General features: G+C 40.7%; 1 protein-coding gene and 1 pseudogene across 5 annotated transcripts in view; one reads left to right on the top strand and one right to left on the bottom strand.

The window, feature by feature from the left end:
* Nucleotides 1-201: 201 nt before the first annotated feature.
* LOC110592118 lies at nt 202-1,706 on the bottom strand (annotated as a pseudogene).
* Nucleotides 1,707-11,742: 10,036 nt separating this feature from the next.
* The window catches only part of COBLL1 (cordon-bleu WH2 repeat protein like 1), a 163,559-nt gene continuing 159,657 nt past the window's right edge, over nt 11,743-15,644 (top strand). For all 5 annotated transcript variants that reach the window (XM_021702713.1, XM_021702712.1, XM_044913662.1 and 2 more), the window contains exon 1: nt 11,743-11,840. In XM_021702713.1, coding sequence (XP_021558388.1) covers nt 11,773-11,840 — 68 coding nt within the window. In that variant the 5' untranslated portion in view covers nt 11,743-11,772. The remainder of the gene's footprint in view (nt 11,841-15,644) is intronic.

Here is a 15,644-nt window from a genome sequence, read left to right as displayed (position 1 = left end):
TTTGCTTTTTTGTTTTTTTGTTTTTTGAGGAGATAAACCAATTTTATTGTCCATTACTATGTTACACAAACATCTAGGAATAACAGATGGGTACAGAAGTAAATGAATAGTAAATAAGAGGGCAACGGAAATTTTTTAAGTTTGGATTATTTTCCAGGATGTTAGGCTGAAAACCATCTCAAAGCATGTGTGTGACTGATTTCAGAGTCGGTCTGTTCCCTGGGCAAGGCCTGCCATAAATTTAAGATGTTCAATGTCTTTGTGTGCTCTAAACTGGCTCTTGACAAAACTTTTGAGATCTATGAGAAAAGTAATGTATTCCTGGTGCTCCAGAGTTGTGCTGAGCTCCAATAACTCATCTGCAGAAGTGTTAATCCACCCCCTCAGTCTGCCAAGAAATCCATCAGGTGGTCATATAAGGCTTAGGTCATGGAATTGGTGTTGAGTGTCCTTTCACGCAGACTCGCCAATGGACTGAAAGTTCATTTTCCTGATAGAGAAAATGTCACTTTTGTCCTCCTCTTCTAGCCCAACCTCATCTTCTGGGCTCCTCCTCCCCATCAAATGTTGGCAGGATGCTCTTGTGAATGTTGAAAGAGGCAGTGATCTTTTCTCTGGCAACTTTCTCCAATAATTCAGCTTCTGTCCCATTCACTTCCAGCTCCTAACCTCCAGACATCTTGGGAAGGAACTTAATGCTCTGTATCTTCTTTTCCTCTTTAATTTCATCATTCAGTAATTCAACAAAAGTTTTGTCCTCCTGGGTGTGCAGAGCGTCGCAGCTGCACCAGGCCCATGCACACACAGAATAGTCCAAAGGTCTGCACGCACTGTCGGGGCGTGGGGGTGCGTCTGGCACGGGGTCAAGCCCTAGCCAAGCCCAGCCTGAGCATCATGCAGCGCTGCAGAGGCAGCATCCCAGCCGCAGACAAGTGCAGGCGCAAAGGATGACCCAGGCTGAAGATCCTGACCCTCGCGCCGGGGAAAGTCCTGCCCCTGGGCATCCTGTATTTTTATTTACTAAATCTGACAATCCTATTTTTTTTAAAGATTTATTTATTTACTTGAGAGCGAGAGATAGCGAGAGAGAGCACGAGTGGGGTGGGAGGGGTATAGGGAGAAGCAGGCTCCCCGCAGAGCAGGGAGCCTGATGTGGACTCCATCCCTGGGACCATAACCTGAGCCAAAGGCAGGCGCTTAATTACTGAACCACCCAGGCTCCCTGACAATCCTATTTATAAGTCTCTGTTTTCCAATAAATGTAATGGATGGTTCTTTCTCAGATTTAACATCGTATAATTCCTCTCTGTGACAGACTTTTTTATACAGTACAATCATTTGTTACTTATTCATAATTCAAACTTTCCAACTCTAGAATATCAAAGCAATTTATCACTGTCTTATTGATGAAGAAACTAAAAGTTATGAAATTATTTTCCAAACTTTCCTTCAGATATGGGGATTATGAATTCCCACTAATAAAACTGTAACTGTAAAATGACTAACTTCACTGAATTGCCTTGACTTTGAAGTTTAACGACATGCTAATGCTGAAATAACTAGGTAACTTACTGGGTTTTTTGCTAGACTTTTACAGCCAATATCATTTGAAGCACAGAACTCACAAATGGAAGGATTGTATTCCAAAACTACCATTAGCATGTTCTACCAACTCACTTTTTAAATTCCTCAACTTCCTCTAACATTATAAAAAAACAAAAAGTGAGATATTTCAGAAAGAATTGGAAGGAAGCTCTTGGGTGTTGAAATAGTGTTAGCAATAGCTCAGCTTGTTCTATAGCATTGACAGATTGCAAAATTTATAACATGCACAAGAATCATGCCTGCAGCTACGAGGCAATACTTAATCCAAATCAAAATATATAGAAAGTAGACTCATACTTGCCTGACATAAAACTATGTTTTAGTAACATTCCAAATAAAAGGTCACTGATAGTCATAAATAGTTCCCATGCAGTCAGGGAATTCAGAGGTTAAAACTGATACGGTTGTATATCAATCCTTCGCACCCTCAGAAAGAACATCTTAATTCCATTTTCATGTTTTTATTCCAAAGATAACTATACATTATTTACTTAGTACATTCCCAGATCTCTGTATGAGAATATTTGTTCTTGACTCAAGTTATCCACCTTATTTATTACAACAGAAAACTGTAAATACAGATCTAGAAAATATATACTAACTGAATTTTTTATACAGTAGCTCCTATAAATACATAATCATACAAAAACACACCAAAGAAAATCACCTTATGCAAATAATCTTCTACCTAAGTATCTTATGATGTCTGATAAATGCTATATACCCAGAAGAAAATATTTTAGTCAACAGTGATCTGCATAGCTCCTTCTACTACCTTTCTTTTGGAGTACTTTTTTTTTTTTTTTTAAGATTTTAGAGCACAAGCAGTGGGAGTGGCAGAAGGAATGTCAGAGGGAGAAGCAGGCCCCCTGCGGAGCAGGGAGCCCCGATGCAGGACTCCATTCCAGGACCCTGGGATCATGACCTGAGCCCAAGGCAGTCGCTTAACCTACTGAGCAACCCAGGCATCCCTGGATACCCTACTTTAAAATCAACCTTTGAGTACCTTTTTAATTCAGACTTAGACTTGTATGGTCAAAGCTGCCTGAGTACCCTCGATGTGCTAGACATTCTGTTCAGTCTGTTAATGAAATAAGTATTATTTTCTCCATTAACATATAAAAAGGACTCAAAGTTGATACACTCACATATATACAGTTTATAATTCCACCCTTTTCTGTTTCCTATCATTTTTCCACTTCTACCACAGTCACCAGTGCAAAATAGTTAAAATAGCCAATAATTAATGATCAAAAAATGAAAAAAACTATATCTGGTATGTGCTAGATATAGTAATTTCTATTACTTTACCTGGACTTTTAGTAGTGTGCTCTTTCCATCATACCATCCATATTCCAAATATATAGTTTGTGAGTTATTTTCCTTGACTGGCTGCCTTTGATATTCCCAGGTAATTTTTTTTTTTTTTATCTTGTAAGTAGAGGGAAATAAACAGTGTAATTAATTTAGGTCGAGGGTAGCTCACTCCAGAATGCATCTGAATTTCTGATCATCTTTAAATTTTTGTGTTTTGCCTTTCTGACCTTCATATTTCTTGGATGAAACTGGAAACATTCACAGTCTCAAAGTCTCCCCAAACTAAAGTAGGTCTTTTGGGACAAGACAGGTTTAGGTAGCCAGTACCTTTGACCTAGGATTCAGAGATGGTAAAGGATATTTAGCATGATATTTATATAATAATAATTTTCTGTGGACTAACCCCTTGCAGCAAGGTAACTGTAATGTTACTAAAAATAATAAAACAGAAAAAAATAACTTTTGCTCCTCATTTTGCCACTTCACTAGTATTGAGTCCTCAGGCAAGTCATTTGCTTCAATTTGCAGAACTGTAAAATAGAGATATCTCTGCAAACTCTTAAAGGACTCAAACTAGACTCAGTGAAAGAAAGCACTTTCCAAGTTGTTACAACATGAAGTTTTGTTATTAATAGTCCGTATACATAAATTCAATAGTTTTTAATGCAATGAACTTGATTACTCAAGTAATCAAGATGGAGACTAAGACTCATTATAGAGATAAGGAAATGAAGATTCAATAGTCGAATGACTTGACCAAGGTCATCACAGGCACAAAAATCCAGAAGCTCCCAGCGTGAAGCAGGAAGAGTTCTGCTTTACAGACTAGGCCTTAACCAAGACAAAAGTGGCTTCCATTCTTTAAGGGTTTCCATCACCCTTACTGGATGCTTATTTTGCCTTCACTGAATGCTTATTCTTTCCCAGAAACAGTAACTCTTCTAATGTTACCCAGATAGGGAGTAGCCAAGCCAGGGATGTGAACCCAAGTCTGTCTGGCTCCAGAGCCTGAGCTCTTAACTGCTGTGGTACTTAGTTAACCACACACATGCTCAGCCTCTCAAGAGAAAAGGCAGAGGAGTTGGATGAGGAGCTCCTGGCAGAATGAAATATGCTGAGACTTGTTAGGTTTTATGTCTGGAAAGCCAGAGTCAGTGGCTGCCTCGGTCAAAGTTGTACATTTTGAGACACATGGAAACCAACAAGTATTTAAGGGCTTACGAAGCTCCTTAAGGGAGAAAAGTAGCTCCCATCTATAGTTACAATTCAATAGGCAATATTAGGATATAATTAAATTTATTTTTTTGTCCTTAGCCTATTTTTGTTTTTTAAGAAAAGGGAGAAAACATCCATATAAGAATGGTGTTTAAATTATAAATCACAGGGCGCCTGAATGGCTCAGTCGTTAAGCGTCTGCCTTCGGCTCAGGTCATGATCCCAGGGTCCTGGGATCCAGCCCCACATCAGGCTCCCTGCTCAGCGGGAAGCCTGCTTCTCCCTCTCCCACTCCCCTGCTTGTGATCCCTCTCTCGCTATGTCTCTCTCTGTCAAATAAATAAATAAAATCTTAAAAAAAAATTATAAATCACAAGGTTAATTTTAACAGAGCTGATACTTTTATTTTGAACTTCTAATTTCTTTTTCCATTTTTTAAATTCAATTAATTAACATATAATGTATTATTGGCTTCTGAGGTAGGGGTCAGTGATTCATCAATCTTATATAATATATCCAGTACTCATTACATCACATGCCCTCCTTAATGTCCATCACCCAGCTACCCCATCCCCCACCGCCCTCCCTTCCAGCAACCCTCAGCCTGCTTCCTATGATTAAGAGTCTCATATGTTTTGTCTCCCTCTCTGATTTCGTCTTAGTTTTATTTTTTCCTCTCTCCCCCTATGATCCTGTTTTGTTTCTTAAATTCCAAGTATAAGTGAGATCATATGATAATTGTCTTTCAAACAGAGCTGATACTTTAACAACATAAAAGGGCTCACTGTTTTCCAATGAGTTAGACAATTACTGCTAATAACAGAATTATAGAATCTAGAAACAGAAATTCATTTTGACAAAAAGACATCTTAGAGAGGGAGTAAGAAAATGGATTTTAGAAAACTTGGTGTTGATATAGCAGAATCTGTAGCTTGGAATTTGGATGGGCACTGAAAACTCTGCCCTCCTGCCTGCCTATAGTACGAAATATTTTACATGTCTGCATGACCATGCATGTTTCCAGAGGCCTCACTTCTATCCTGGAATGTGTGCATGTTAATAAGTCTTTGCTTAGAAATATATATGATATTATAGAAATATAGTGCCATTTATAAGAGCCATAGCATACTAAACTCAGGTATTTCTTCTTTTGATAATTAGGTTTGAAAAAATGTTTTATTTTTTTTTTATTTTTTTTATTCTTATGTTAATCCCCATACATTACATCATTAGTTTTAGATGAAGTGTTCCATGATTCATTGTTTGTGCATAACACCCAGTGCTCCATGCAGAATGTGCCCTCCTCAATACCCACCACCAGGCTAACCCATCTTCCCACCCCCCTCCCCTCTAGAACCCTGTTTGTTTTTCAGAGTCCATCGTCTCTCATGGTTCGTCTACCCCTCCGATTTCCCCCGCTTCATTCTTCCCCTCCCGCTACCTTCTTCTTCTTCTTTTTTGAAAAAATGTTTTATTTTATCTATTGGAAGAGAGGTAGGGATCCTGCAAATGACTATTGACCAATTTTCTTTAGATTTTCACTTGACTGAGCCCCACAAAAATATTACTGATGAACCTAGTGGTCTGTCAGCCCCTCCAGGGCAGAGGCAGTGTCTTTGCCATCTTTGTTTCTCAAACTCAATGCTAGGTATTTCAGATATTCAATAAATACTCCTTTTATTCAAAATTTAATTCATAAATATATAATCTACTTGGAAATTCTATGCTAAGAAAATATACAGAAATTTTCTAAATTTTGAAAGATAAAATATAATAAAATTGATAAGAAATCATATTTATTTTGGTATTTTAATTTTATTATTTTAAAATTTATTTTATTATTATTATTGATAATTATTATTTTTATTATTTATTTTTATTATTATTATTTTATTTCGGTACTTAGTCTCTAGAATGCTTGCATATTAATGACCCCCCAAAAGATAAATGATATAACATGATAATATAATTATAATTCCAAACACAAGGCCATGAAAAGCACAATTTATATTTTATTCTATAAATAGTACTATTCTTATTTTCTTTAAACTCTGATACAAGTAAATGTTAAACTTCATAGAAGAAAAATGGATTTACTGATATTTTGGAAATGGTATAGCCAAATATGACCTCTTCTGTTTACTAGTATAAAAAAACCTATAAAAAATATAACATCCTCCACACGCAAGTACCCTCCAAAACCATACGTGTGGTCCACAATACTTAAATAGGAAATATGTATTAAACACTTAAAAATATAATCATTATATTACCATTTCATTTGAGTATGTTACTTATTTCACATACTATAAATTCTATGAGCCTTCTTTACAAATAAAAATGGCTATGATTACCATGGTTATTAAAAACTACATAAACAATACAACCTTTAGTTATTGTATATGCTTTTAATTTTTTTTTAAGTAAGCTCTACACCCAATGTGGGGCTTGAAATCATGACCTTGAGATCAAGAGTTGCATGCTCCATGGACTGAGCCAGCCAGGTGCCCCTGTTTTGCTTTTTTTTTAAAGATTTTATTTATTTATTTGACACAGAGAGAGAGAGACAGCTAGAGAGGGAACACAAGCAGAGAGAGTAGGAGAGGGAGAAGCAGGCTTCCCACTGAGCAGGGAGTCTGATGCGGGGCTGCATTCCAGGACTCTGGGATCATGACCTGAGCCAAAGGCAGACACTTAATGACTAAGCCACCCAGGCGCCCCCCTGTTTTGCTTTTAAATAAATGTAATTAACAATTGCTCCAGAAGTAATTTCAATGGACAAAACTAATCTGTAAGTTTTACATACATTAGACATTAGACAAACACACAATCATTTAAAAATTTAATCATTTTTCACAAATTCCTGCAAATATATTTCTGTCTTCAGAGCAGAGTGCCCCCCCACTTGTGCTCTCTCTCTTTCAAATAAATAAAATCTTAAACATTATATATATATATAGAATTTATTTTGACCTTTGAAACAATTACTGGGCAGTTTGAAAATGAAAGGCATTAAAATAAGATGATAAATAATTGAAGAAGGAAAAGCAGTTATGCCAATGGTAAAGACAGAGACAGTGGTGACTAAGTAGAAAACCTGTCAAAGATTCCTGGCTGCCAGAGGAAAAAAAAAGATTTGGGTACTTTAGGATAAAGCTCTCTCATGGAGTATTTATATGGAAGACACTGACTTCTAACAACACTATGTTTTAAGTCAGTAGGAGTATTCTAAATTATAAGAACACGATAAGAAGATAAATTGATAATAAACTATAATGTATATATTCCAGACTTGGGAATAAAGCCATGAGCCTGACTTTTAGCTCTCTGTTGTCATCAATAAACTCTCATAAAGACCTTAATAATAGGGGCGCCTGGGTGGCTCAGTCGTTAAGCGTCTGCCTTTGGCTCAGGTCATGATCCCAGGGTCCTGGGATCCAGCCCCGCATCGGGCTCCCTGCTCTGCGGGAAGCCTGCTTCTCCCTCTTCTACTCCCCCTGCTTGTGTTCCCTCTCTCGCTGTGTCTCTGTCAAATAAATAAATAAAATCTTTAAAAAAAGACAATAATAATAATAATAAAGACATGCTTGCCTGAGATTAAGGGGCTTCTATGAGATACAAAGTCTGAAGAGATTCATTAAAATTGAATACTACCTTCCAACATCTCTGATCTTGCTATATAAAACCTGACACACACGCACACACATACACAATCTAGTAAGGCGTAAAATAAGCACTTTCTTTAGGCTATACTATGCTAAAGTGAAGTGCACACGAAGATATTTATCACCTCTGAAGTATGATTTTTTTTTAAAAGATTTTATTTATTTGACAGAGAGAGACACAGCAAGAGAGGGAACACAAGCAGGGGGAGTGGGAGAGGGAGAAGCAGGCTTCCCGTGGAGCAGGGAGCCCGATGCGGGGCTGGATCCCAGGACCCTGGGATCATGACCTGAGCCGAAGGCAGACGCTTAACGACTGAGCCACCCAGGCGCCCCTGATTTTTGTTTTAAATAAATCTATTCAGTGGCACGTATACTCGAATATTTAAACATACTTAAATATTAAAAAGTTTTTCATTGTCCCAAATAGTTTACAAAATATTTAGACAAACTCCAATTCTATTTCTCCAATAATTTTTGCATTGCCCACTTTATACAGTGTTTGCTTTTTATATGAGCACATACATATTTATTAAGTATGTAAACCTTTCTCCATTTCAATACTCTCCAAGCAGAAATCTGAAACCTAAACTATCATTCAAAGAGATATATAGCTAAATGGGTCTTCTTTCTACCTGGTGATTTCGAAACTAACCCCATCAGGTAGCTAACCATGTGGACAATAAGTCTCTCCCAAAAGGGACAAACTCACCATCTGTTCCATTTAAAATGGTCTAACAGTTATTTTAAATTGAAAACACCTGTCCTGATTTAAGTTTCCACTTGCCTCTTAAAATTTCACTGAGGAATAGAGTATTAAAGGATTTCTTCACTCCTTTATTCATTCCACAGATAGCTGCAAAGAGCGTTCAGTGTTCTGGGCAATCCTTTCAGGTCGCAAAGGATGAGACATGGACCCTTAAGTTCACCCCCACTACACACCCCGTTACTGTGTAACTGAAAACTGAAAATATCATGGGGCCCAGGCCCCACCTAACAGAATTTACTGGGGCTAAGAAAGGGAAGGGCTAATTCTACCCATGTAGTCAGGAGGTCTTTCAGAAGAGAAAATACCTAAGTACACGCATTAAAAATGGTTGGATGGAATGAAGGGAGGGAGATTTCCAGAGAGAAATTTACCAAAATCTTGGAAACTTGGGTAATTTTGCAACAGTTGAGCATAACCAGAGGAAAGGATTGGGAGGAGATAGTTTATAGCAACTGTGATTACTGTTTTGCTAATGAACTATGTATGTAACTAGCAGACTCTAGGGAGTGTAGGTTAGTACCATATGAAAAGAACATCAGGTCTAGCCTATTAGTGATTCGGAAAGTTGTCAACCATGATTATACCTAAGGAAGGCTAAGTAATACTTCAGTATTACTTAGGATACTTCAGGATACTTCAGTCCTGTGCCCTTCCATCTTAATACTCAATTCCACCATTGCAGCAGCTAGGAAAGAGAGCATAGAGTCAAGCACTGGCCCTTCAGTGATTCCACCAGGAAATGAAAGGTTTCATGTCTGTTCACATTTACTTCCTAAAACAAATTACATCGCTCTACCTAATTTCAGTGGGGCGGAGAGTGTAATCCTACCTACGCCTAAAACTAGGAGGACAGGAAAAATTGGTGATCATTGAAACGTTATGAAAATGTTTGATGTTTCAGGTTAGACTAATGGAGTCAATATTTATTAGCATGTCATAAATTAAGATCGAAACTAATTAAAGTTTAATTTTGATTTTTGTGATCGAAAGTCAATAGACTAGTTTCACTGTTACTCAATGCTTGCATTACTGTCTGTGCAAGCAACTGTAAAAGTTAGTCATTTAGAGGCATGATTAATTCATGAAATTGTTTAACCTTAGAGACTAAAAGCCAGACATATTTAATTTAATTGATTAATATTTAAATCAGGTAAAATATTAAAATGCAACTTTTTCTGATTCGGTTTCATTATCTAAATAAGCCACTTTTCCCCCCCCTTTTCCTATGTAAAGATACATTGAAAGGAATTATGCACAGAAAGGAATACATAGTAATGAGTGCCCATAACAGACAAATGGCATATTGCTAGGTATTTAGTATGTTAGTTTCAGCAATCTTTTTGATTGCTACAATGCTTAGATACTAAGGAGCATTTAGTCAAGACTTAGTTTTACATATCAGTTTAATTTTTACCATCTGTCAAACGTTATCCTATCACTGGGGTGAAGTGGCCAACACAGATTTGTTACGTGATGCTAATATCACAAGAGGCCTCCTTTACCATGCTTTCACCTAGTCTCTGCAATATAGTTCATTGAAATATTTTTATTCTTAAACTGTAGTCTAAGGTTAATTTCTTAATTTCACGTTATTTTTCTGAAAGCAAGCCTTTGGGCCCATCAAAAATGGCTTGCACCTTACAATTGGCATTTATAATATACAAGATATGCAAATATACCTATTTGTCAGGTGTAAAGAACCATCTACAGAGCAGGCGCATGGGAACTAAAATGTACAAACAAGCACGCAGCTGCATCTGTGATTCTTTTATTCCTGTAAAATTTCCAAGAGGTGAATAAAATCGATCATTTGTTCTTAGTTAATAGATTATCATCAGACATTATTTTCCAGTCCTCACGTCACAGCTGTTATATGCTTAAAAAGAAAGAAATACGCCTCTGAAGACAGGGCAAGCTTAAACCTGCCACCGATTAGAAAAATCAGTGTCACAGGTGCGTTTTTAAACGAATAGCAACCTTAGAGGTCAAGTTGGCGGGGGGGGGGGAAGAAACAAACCGCCCTGTATGTGGAAGGTCGTACCACAGGGAGAGCGAGCTGCAGGCCCAGTTGGGCGAGTTTCTCTCCGCACTTCCGCGGCAGCCCAGGTCCTCCCCTCCGGTCCTCGCAGGGCAGGTACCCTCCCTTCCTCCCCACCTGTTCGGCTCCCGCGCGCCGGGTTTCCCGAAGCGACGCCCTAGCGATGGGAATGGGAACGCTCTGCACGGGAGTTTCCTTTCCGTTCCGCTCCCCCAGCCGAACCCCAAAGACCCGAAATCGGGTGGGAGGGAAATTCCTACCCGGTTCTCGCCCACCCCCGCCCCTTTTTGTCTCCGGCTCACTGCCTCTCTCGCTCCGATGCCACCGAGCCTCGTCACCACTTCTGGGTGGCCGACCGGCGGAGGTGGCGGCGAGCTCCGGAGCTCTGGGCAGGGAAATGGGGCAGTGTGAGTGAGCCGGCTAGGGGAAGGCCCCGCGGCGCCCGGTGAGGGCCAGCCACCCCGCCCGCAAGGCAGGGGGAGGCGCTGCCTCGGCCCGGCCCGCGCGGGGCTGAGGCTGGGAGAGGCTGCCGCGCTCTACGCCTTCAAGCCCCGGCTTGAGAGACCAACTACGAGCGCGCGGTCCGGGGGAGGGAAGAGTGGGAGAGGAAGCCGCGGGAAAGGACAGGCGAGCCAGTCTCCTTCTGAAAAGAAAGTAGGAGGCCTGGGTGGGAAAAGAGGAATTAGCCCTCCCAACTTTTCTTCGCGAAAAGTTTCCCCAGGGCGTTTTGTTTGTGCAAACTCGGCCAGGGGAGCCCGGAGACGCGCTGCCGGAGTGGCGGCGGTGCCTGTGAGCCTCGCTTCTTGCCCTTCTCCTCCTCCTTCCAGCCTGGGCAGCTCCTCTCCCGCCCCAAGAGGCGCCAAATGGCTACCCAGTAAGCCCCACGGGGCGGGGGCTGCAGCGCCGCCTTCCGCCGCCGCAGCAGCGGGCGGCCACTAGGACCTGAGGCGGGGGGGCCCCGCGGGCTGGGAGCCTCGGCCCGCAGGTGGGAGCGCACCCGGAGGCCGACCGGCCCGGGGCTGGGGGGCTCGGGCGGGCTCTTGACGCGCGGCCCGCCCCGCTCAGGCCTCCGGTAGCGCGCGTCCCGCCCTGACCAGCCGGCCTCTCCCACTTTAGTAGTGACACGCCGCCTCGGAACTGGAGTCCGCGCCGCGCCCCGCAGGGCGATGGACAGCCGAACCCCACGCTCGCAGGACGCCCTGGCGGCGCCCACGCCTCCCGCCGCCCCAACCGGGTAAGCCTAGAGCGCCGCGCCGAAGTTCTCCCGGGAGGGCGAGGGCAGCAAGGCCGCCGCAGCGCGTTTACCTGACTGGCAACTCGCTGCCCTGCCAGCTGCCTGACTCACTGGCGGCGGGATAGGCAGCCGAGGAGGCTGCTTCCTCCCGGCCTCCTTGGAGGGCGCGCGGGGGCGAAGGGATATGGTAGTTTTGATTGCTTTTCTGCTGGGGCTGCTCTGAGTTGCCGAAGGGCAGCTGAATGCTAGGAATTGGGTGAGAAGTCCTGGAGCAAAAATTGTAACAAAGAGCCCCTTGTTTGGTGCTCTGGAAGAGCGGCGGACGATACCTGTATGTGAGCTCTTGGGAAGGGGGAAGAAAGTTTCTTTGGCTGAGGGCTGAGGCCCGGGCAGGTGAGCAGTGTCAAAGTGACTGTAAGGAAGGGGCTTTCTGCGAGCGGTGGAGGGCCGCGGGAGGGCGTACCAGCTGTCAACCCGCAGGACAGTTCCGGGACCCGGCAGGGTGAGCGCCTCTGATTGGGGGTGTGCGTGCCTGTGGCCAATTGCTGGTGCCAGAGCGTAGCGCAAAGTCAGACTGCAAACAACCATACTTTCTTTGAGTCCTCTCACGTGTTTGAAGAGAGATTGGAGGGGAAGGGGCTGTCACATGGTGAGTTAATATTAAATGAAGCATGTCTTCCTGCCAGATATGCTAATAATCACCTTGCTAAGCGTTTGGGTAAACAGTAATGAGAACAGGTAGTTCTGCAAGAGATGGGGAGAACCTGAAAATAACCTTCGTCTTGGTAAACAGTGAAGGCTGTTTGGGCGCTCTTTGAGCTTCTGAAGTGGGAACCGCTTTGATGTAGTGTAACTTTTCCTACATATGTTCCCCCAACTCAGTTTCTTTTGTGATAGTTAATCTGAAGGCTCTAATGCCCTAAAGAGAACACAAATATTCCAGAAAAGAAACGTTAAGGAAAAATCGACTTTGTAACTAATGAATGAGAGTTGTGCAGTTTCCCTGACTGAAGAGTAGAGAAGTCATTTTTCCCTGGAACATGACAGGCGTTTCCTTAGAAGCAAGTCACAGCATGTTTATTCATCAGAGACCATGCGAACATTGGCAGTTGTCTAGAGGAAACATGGAAAAGTCTCAAAGCAACATGACTAATATAAAAGATATTTAGCATAATGCTTACGTAGAGGAAACATGTAGTGTATGAATTCTTTCATTTGTTCGAATTGTCTTCTCCCCTCTGCAAATAGCCCTGTTGCTGTTGACTTCCGTTCCTATTTTCCCAGTGTTTTCATTGTTCAGTATTATATATTCTTCCATTTATTCTCTCATCAGGATGTGTGAGTAAAGAAATGTATTGCTGGAAAATTCTTAATCATCAAAGCATGGGCCTCTAAATGGAACAGCCGAGATACGTAAATGGAAGATGAAACTTTCAGGAATACAGAAATGTATTTGAGTGCCACAAAATAAGATAGTATTAAACCGGTGGATTTGAAAATGTATTAAGGGACAATTAAAAAATGACAGCATATGCATATACACGAAATATACTTACTAAGTGTTCAGAAATCAATACTTTTGAGTAAAATAGGTAAGATCAGATGGCTTTGGGATGAAGGAGTGGAAAGAGCTATCTAATGATAAGCACGACTTCAGATTTCACTTTTGAGAATTTAAAGCTTAAGCGGATACATTCTTGAAAATGTACAAAACTACTTTATCTAATTCTTCAACTATGAAGAAAATACTTTTAAGGAATTTGACCCTCTCTCCAAATTTAAGGTGGGACATCTGCAAAAATGCTTCAACATCCTATCTAGAGTAACACCCTGGCTGTATCATTTTACCTTACATTCTATTTAGAGAAGTGATCAATATCTGCAAAGTATAAACATAAAAAAAATGTCATCTTTCACTTTTCTATCTTGTCCCTTGGCATATCCCAAGTGCCTGTTATATTTGTTGAATATTCAGTACAGTATTGTTTTTGTTCTTTTTCTCAATCCCAAAACGTTAAACATGATTGGATGGTGGGGAAAGAAGTATCCTAGATATGGGTTTATGGGAGGTGGCAGGGAGCAATCTCAAAGTGTTACAATAAATTATTGGGTTTGGGAAGTAAATTCCTTACTATAAAACTAATTAAACCAGGACTCATCACCCTAATAACCTATGAGGCCTAGTTTAGTCCTCCTTGGATATCCCTGCTGTAAGGAATCCCTCTGTAATTTTCCAAGTTTTACATTGTTGTAACAGGTCATTTTAAAGAAATCTAGTGCAACTCTATATTTTACAAATGAGAATCTGAAGCCTGGAGACACTGAGTGACTTTGCTGAAGCCCCAGAACAAATGAGTGGCAAAACCTGAAGGAAAACCCAGGACTTTGGTTGCCTAGTTCATTGCATTTTTTTTTTTTTTTAATCTTTAACTGACCACTGTAAGATACATATAAATTTCAAAGAGTCAGTTTGGGTACATTATCTTTAGAACTCCTACTGCTTGTGTTTTTTACTTGCCCTGAACAGATAGCCCCCCTTTGTTTTTTAATTTATTGAAATTTAAATGTCAAAACTAAATGTAGTTAACGTTGCTTTGAGGGACCTTAATGTTTTGATTCTGAAACAAATTTTCAGGAATGGACCGGGGTAAAAAACCTACTTTATAATTTTGCAGCTTTGGAGCTATGGAGTTCATTGCAGGCACAGAAAAAATTAAATGATTTAGCAGCTACTTTTTTAAGCTATTATTTGGATGCACTGCTGGCTCTAAAATTTTACTGATTGTATAAACTGAATTCTTGTTAGCTAACATTGATTACTTAGAAGTTGACTATCTTAGCTGAGGTTGCAACATGAGAATTACCTAGGGATCTTTAAAACTAACACCCATGGTCTCACACCTGCTACCCATTCTGATTTTATTTGGCCTATGCTGGGACAAGCTGTGGAGAGGTTTTAAATGCTGCTTCAGTGATTGTAGTGTGCTATCAGATCTGAGAACCATTGATTAAGTGTCAACATCTGAGATGGAGGTGAAGCCATAAATGGAATAGGGGTTGCTATTAATCATTTTTAGGCAACTCAGGATCCTCACTTCCAGCTTTAGTTTGCTTCTTTAAAGATTCCATTTAGGTGCTTTATAGTAATATTTAAAAAAAATTGCTACTCCTTTCTGAGGAAGTATATATATATATATTTTTTTAAAGATTTTATTTATTTATTTGAGAGAGAGAATGAGAGAGAGCATGAGAGGGAAGAGGGTCAGAGGGAGAAGCAGACTCCCTGCTGAGCAGGGAGCCCGATGCGGGACTCGATCCAGGGACTCCAGGATCATGACCTGAGCCGAAGGCAGTCGCTTAACCAACTGAGCCACCCAGGCGCCCTCTGAGGAAGTATATTAACACCAATTTGCACTTGTGGAAACCGAGGCTCTGAGAGCTAAACTAACAAACTCAGAGCCACACAACTTTAAGTGATGAAAGAGTAACAAAAACAAGATCTGATCCCCATTCCTGTGCTCTTCCTCAGTAGCCATGTTGGCACCCAATGTTTGCCACTATGGATTACTCTGAATGGCCAAAGTATTTTTATTTAGAGTGGCTTTATAAATGTCTTGCCCTGACTCTTTTAAAAATCATGTTTATATGTTTAAAAACTCCTACAAATTCTAATGCATATGAAAAACCCCAATGCCTAGGATTTAAAAGGAACTTAAATGTTTGGTTTATGTCTTCAAAATATTGAACATTTTCATGTGTTCGGGATGATATAACACATAGTTAACTGACAGCCTTCTTTCGTCA

This window comes from Neomonachus schauinslandi, chromosome 3 (genome assembly GCF_002201575.2).
Source record: "Neomonachus schauinslandi chromosome 3, ASM220157v2, whole genome shotgun sequence".
NCBI lineage: Eukaryota > Metazoa > Chordata > Mammalia > Carnivora > Phocidae > Neomonachus > Neomonachus schauinslandi.
The sequence above is the reverse complement of the archived record's forward strand: the minus strand, read 5'-3'. Positions and strand labels throughout refer to the sequence as shown.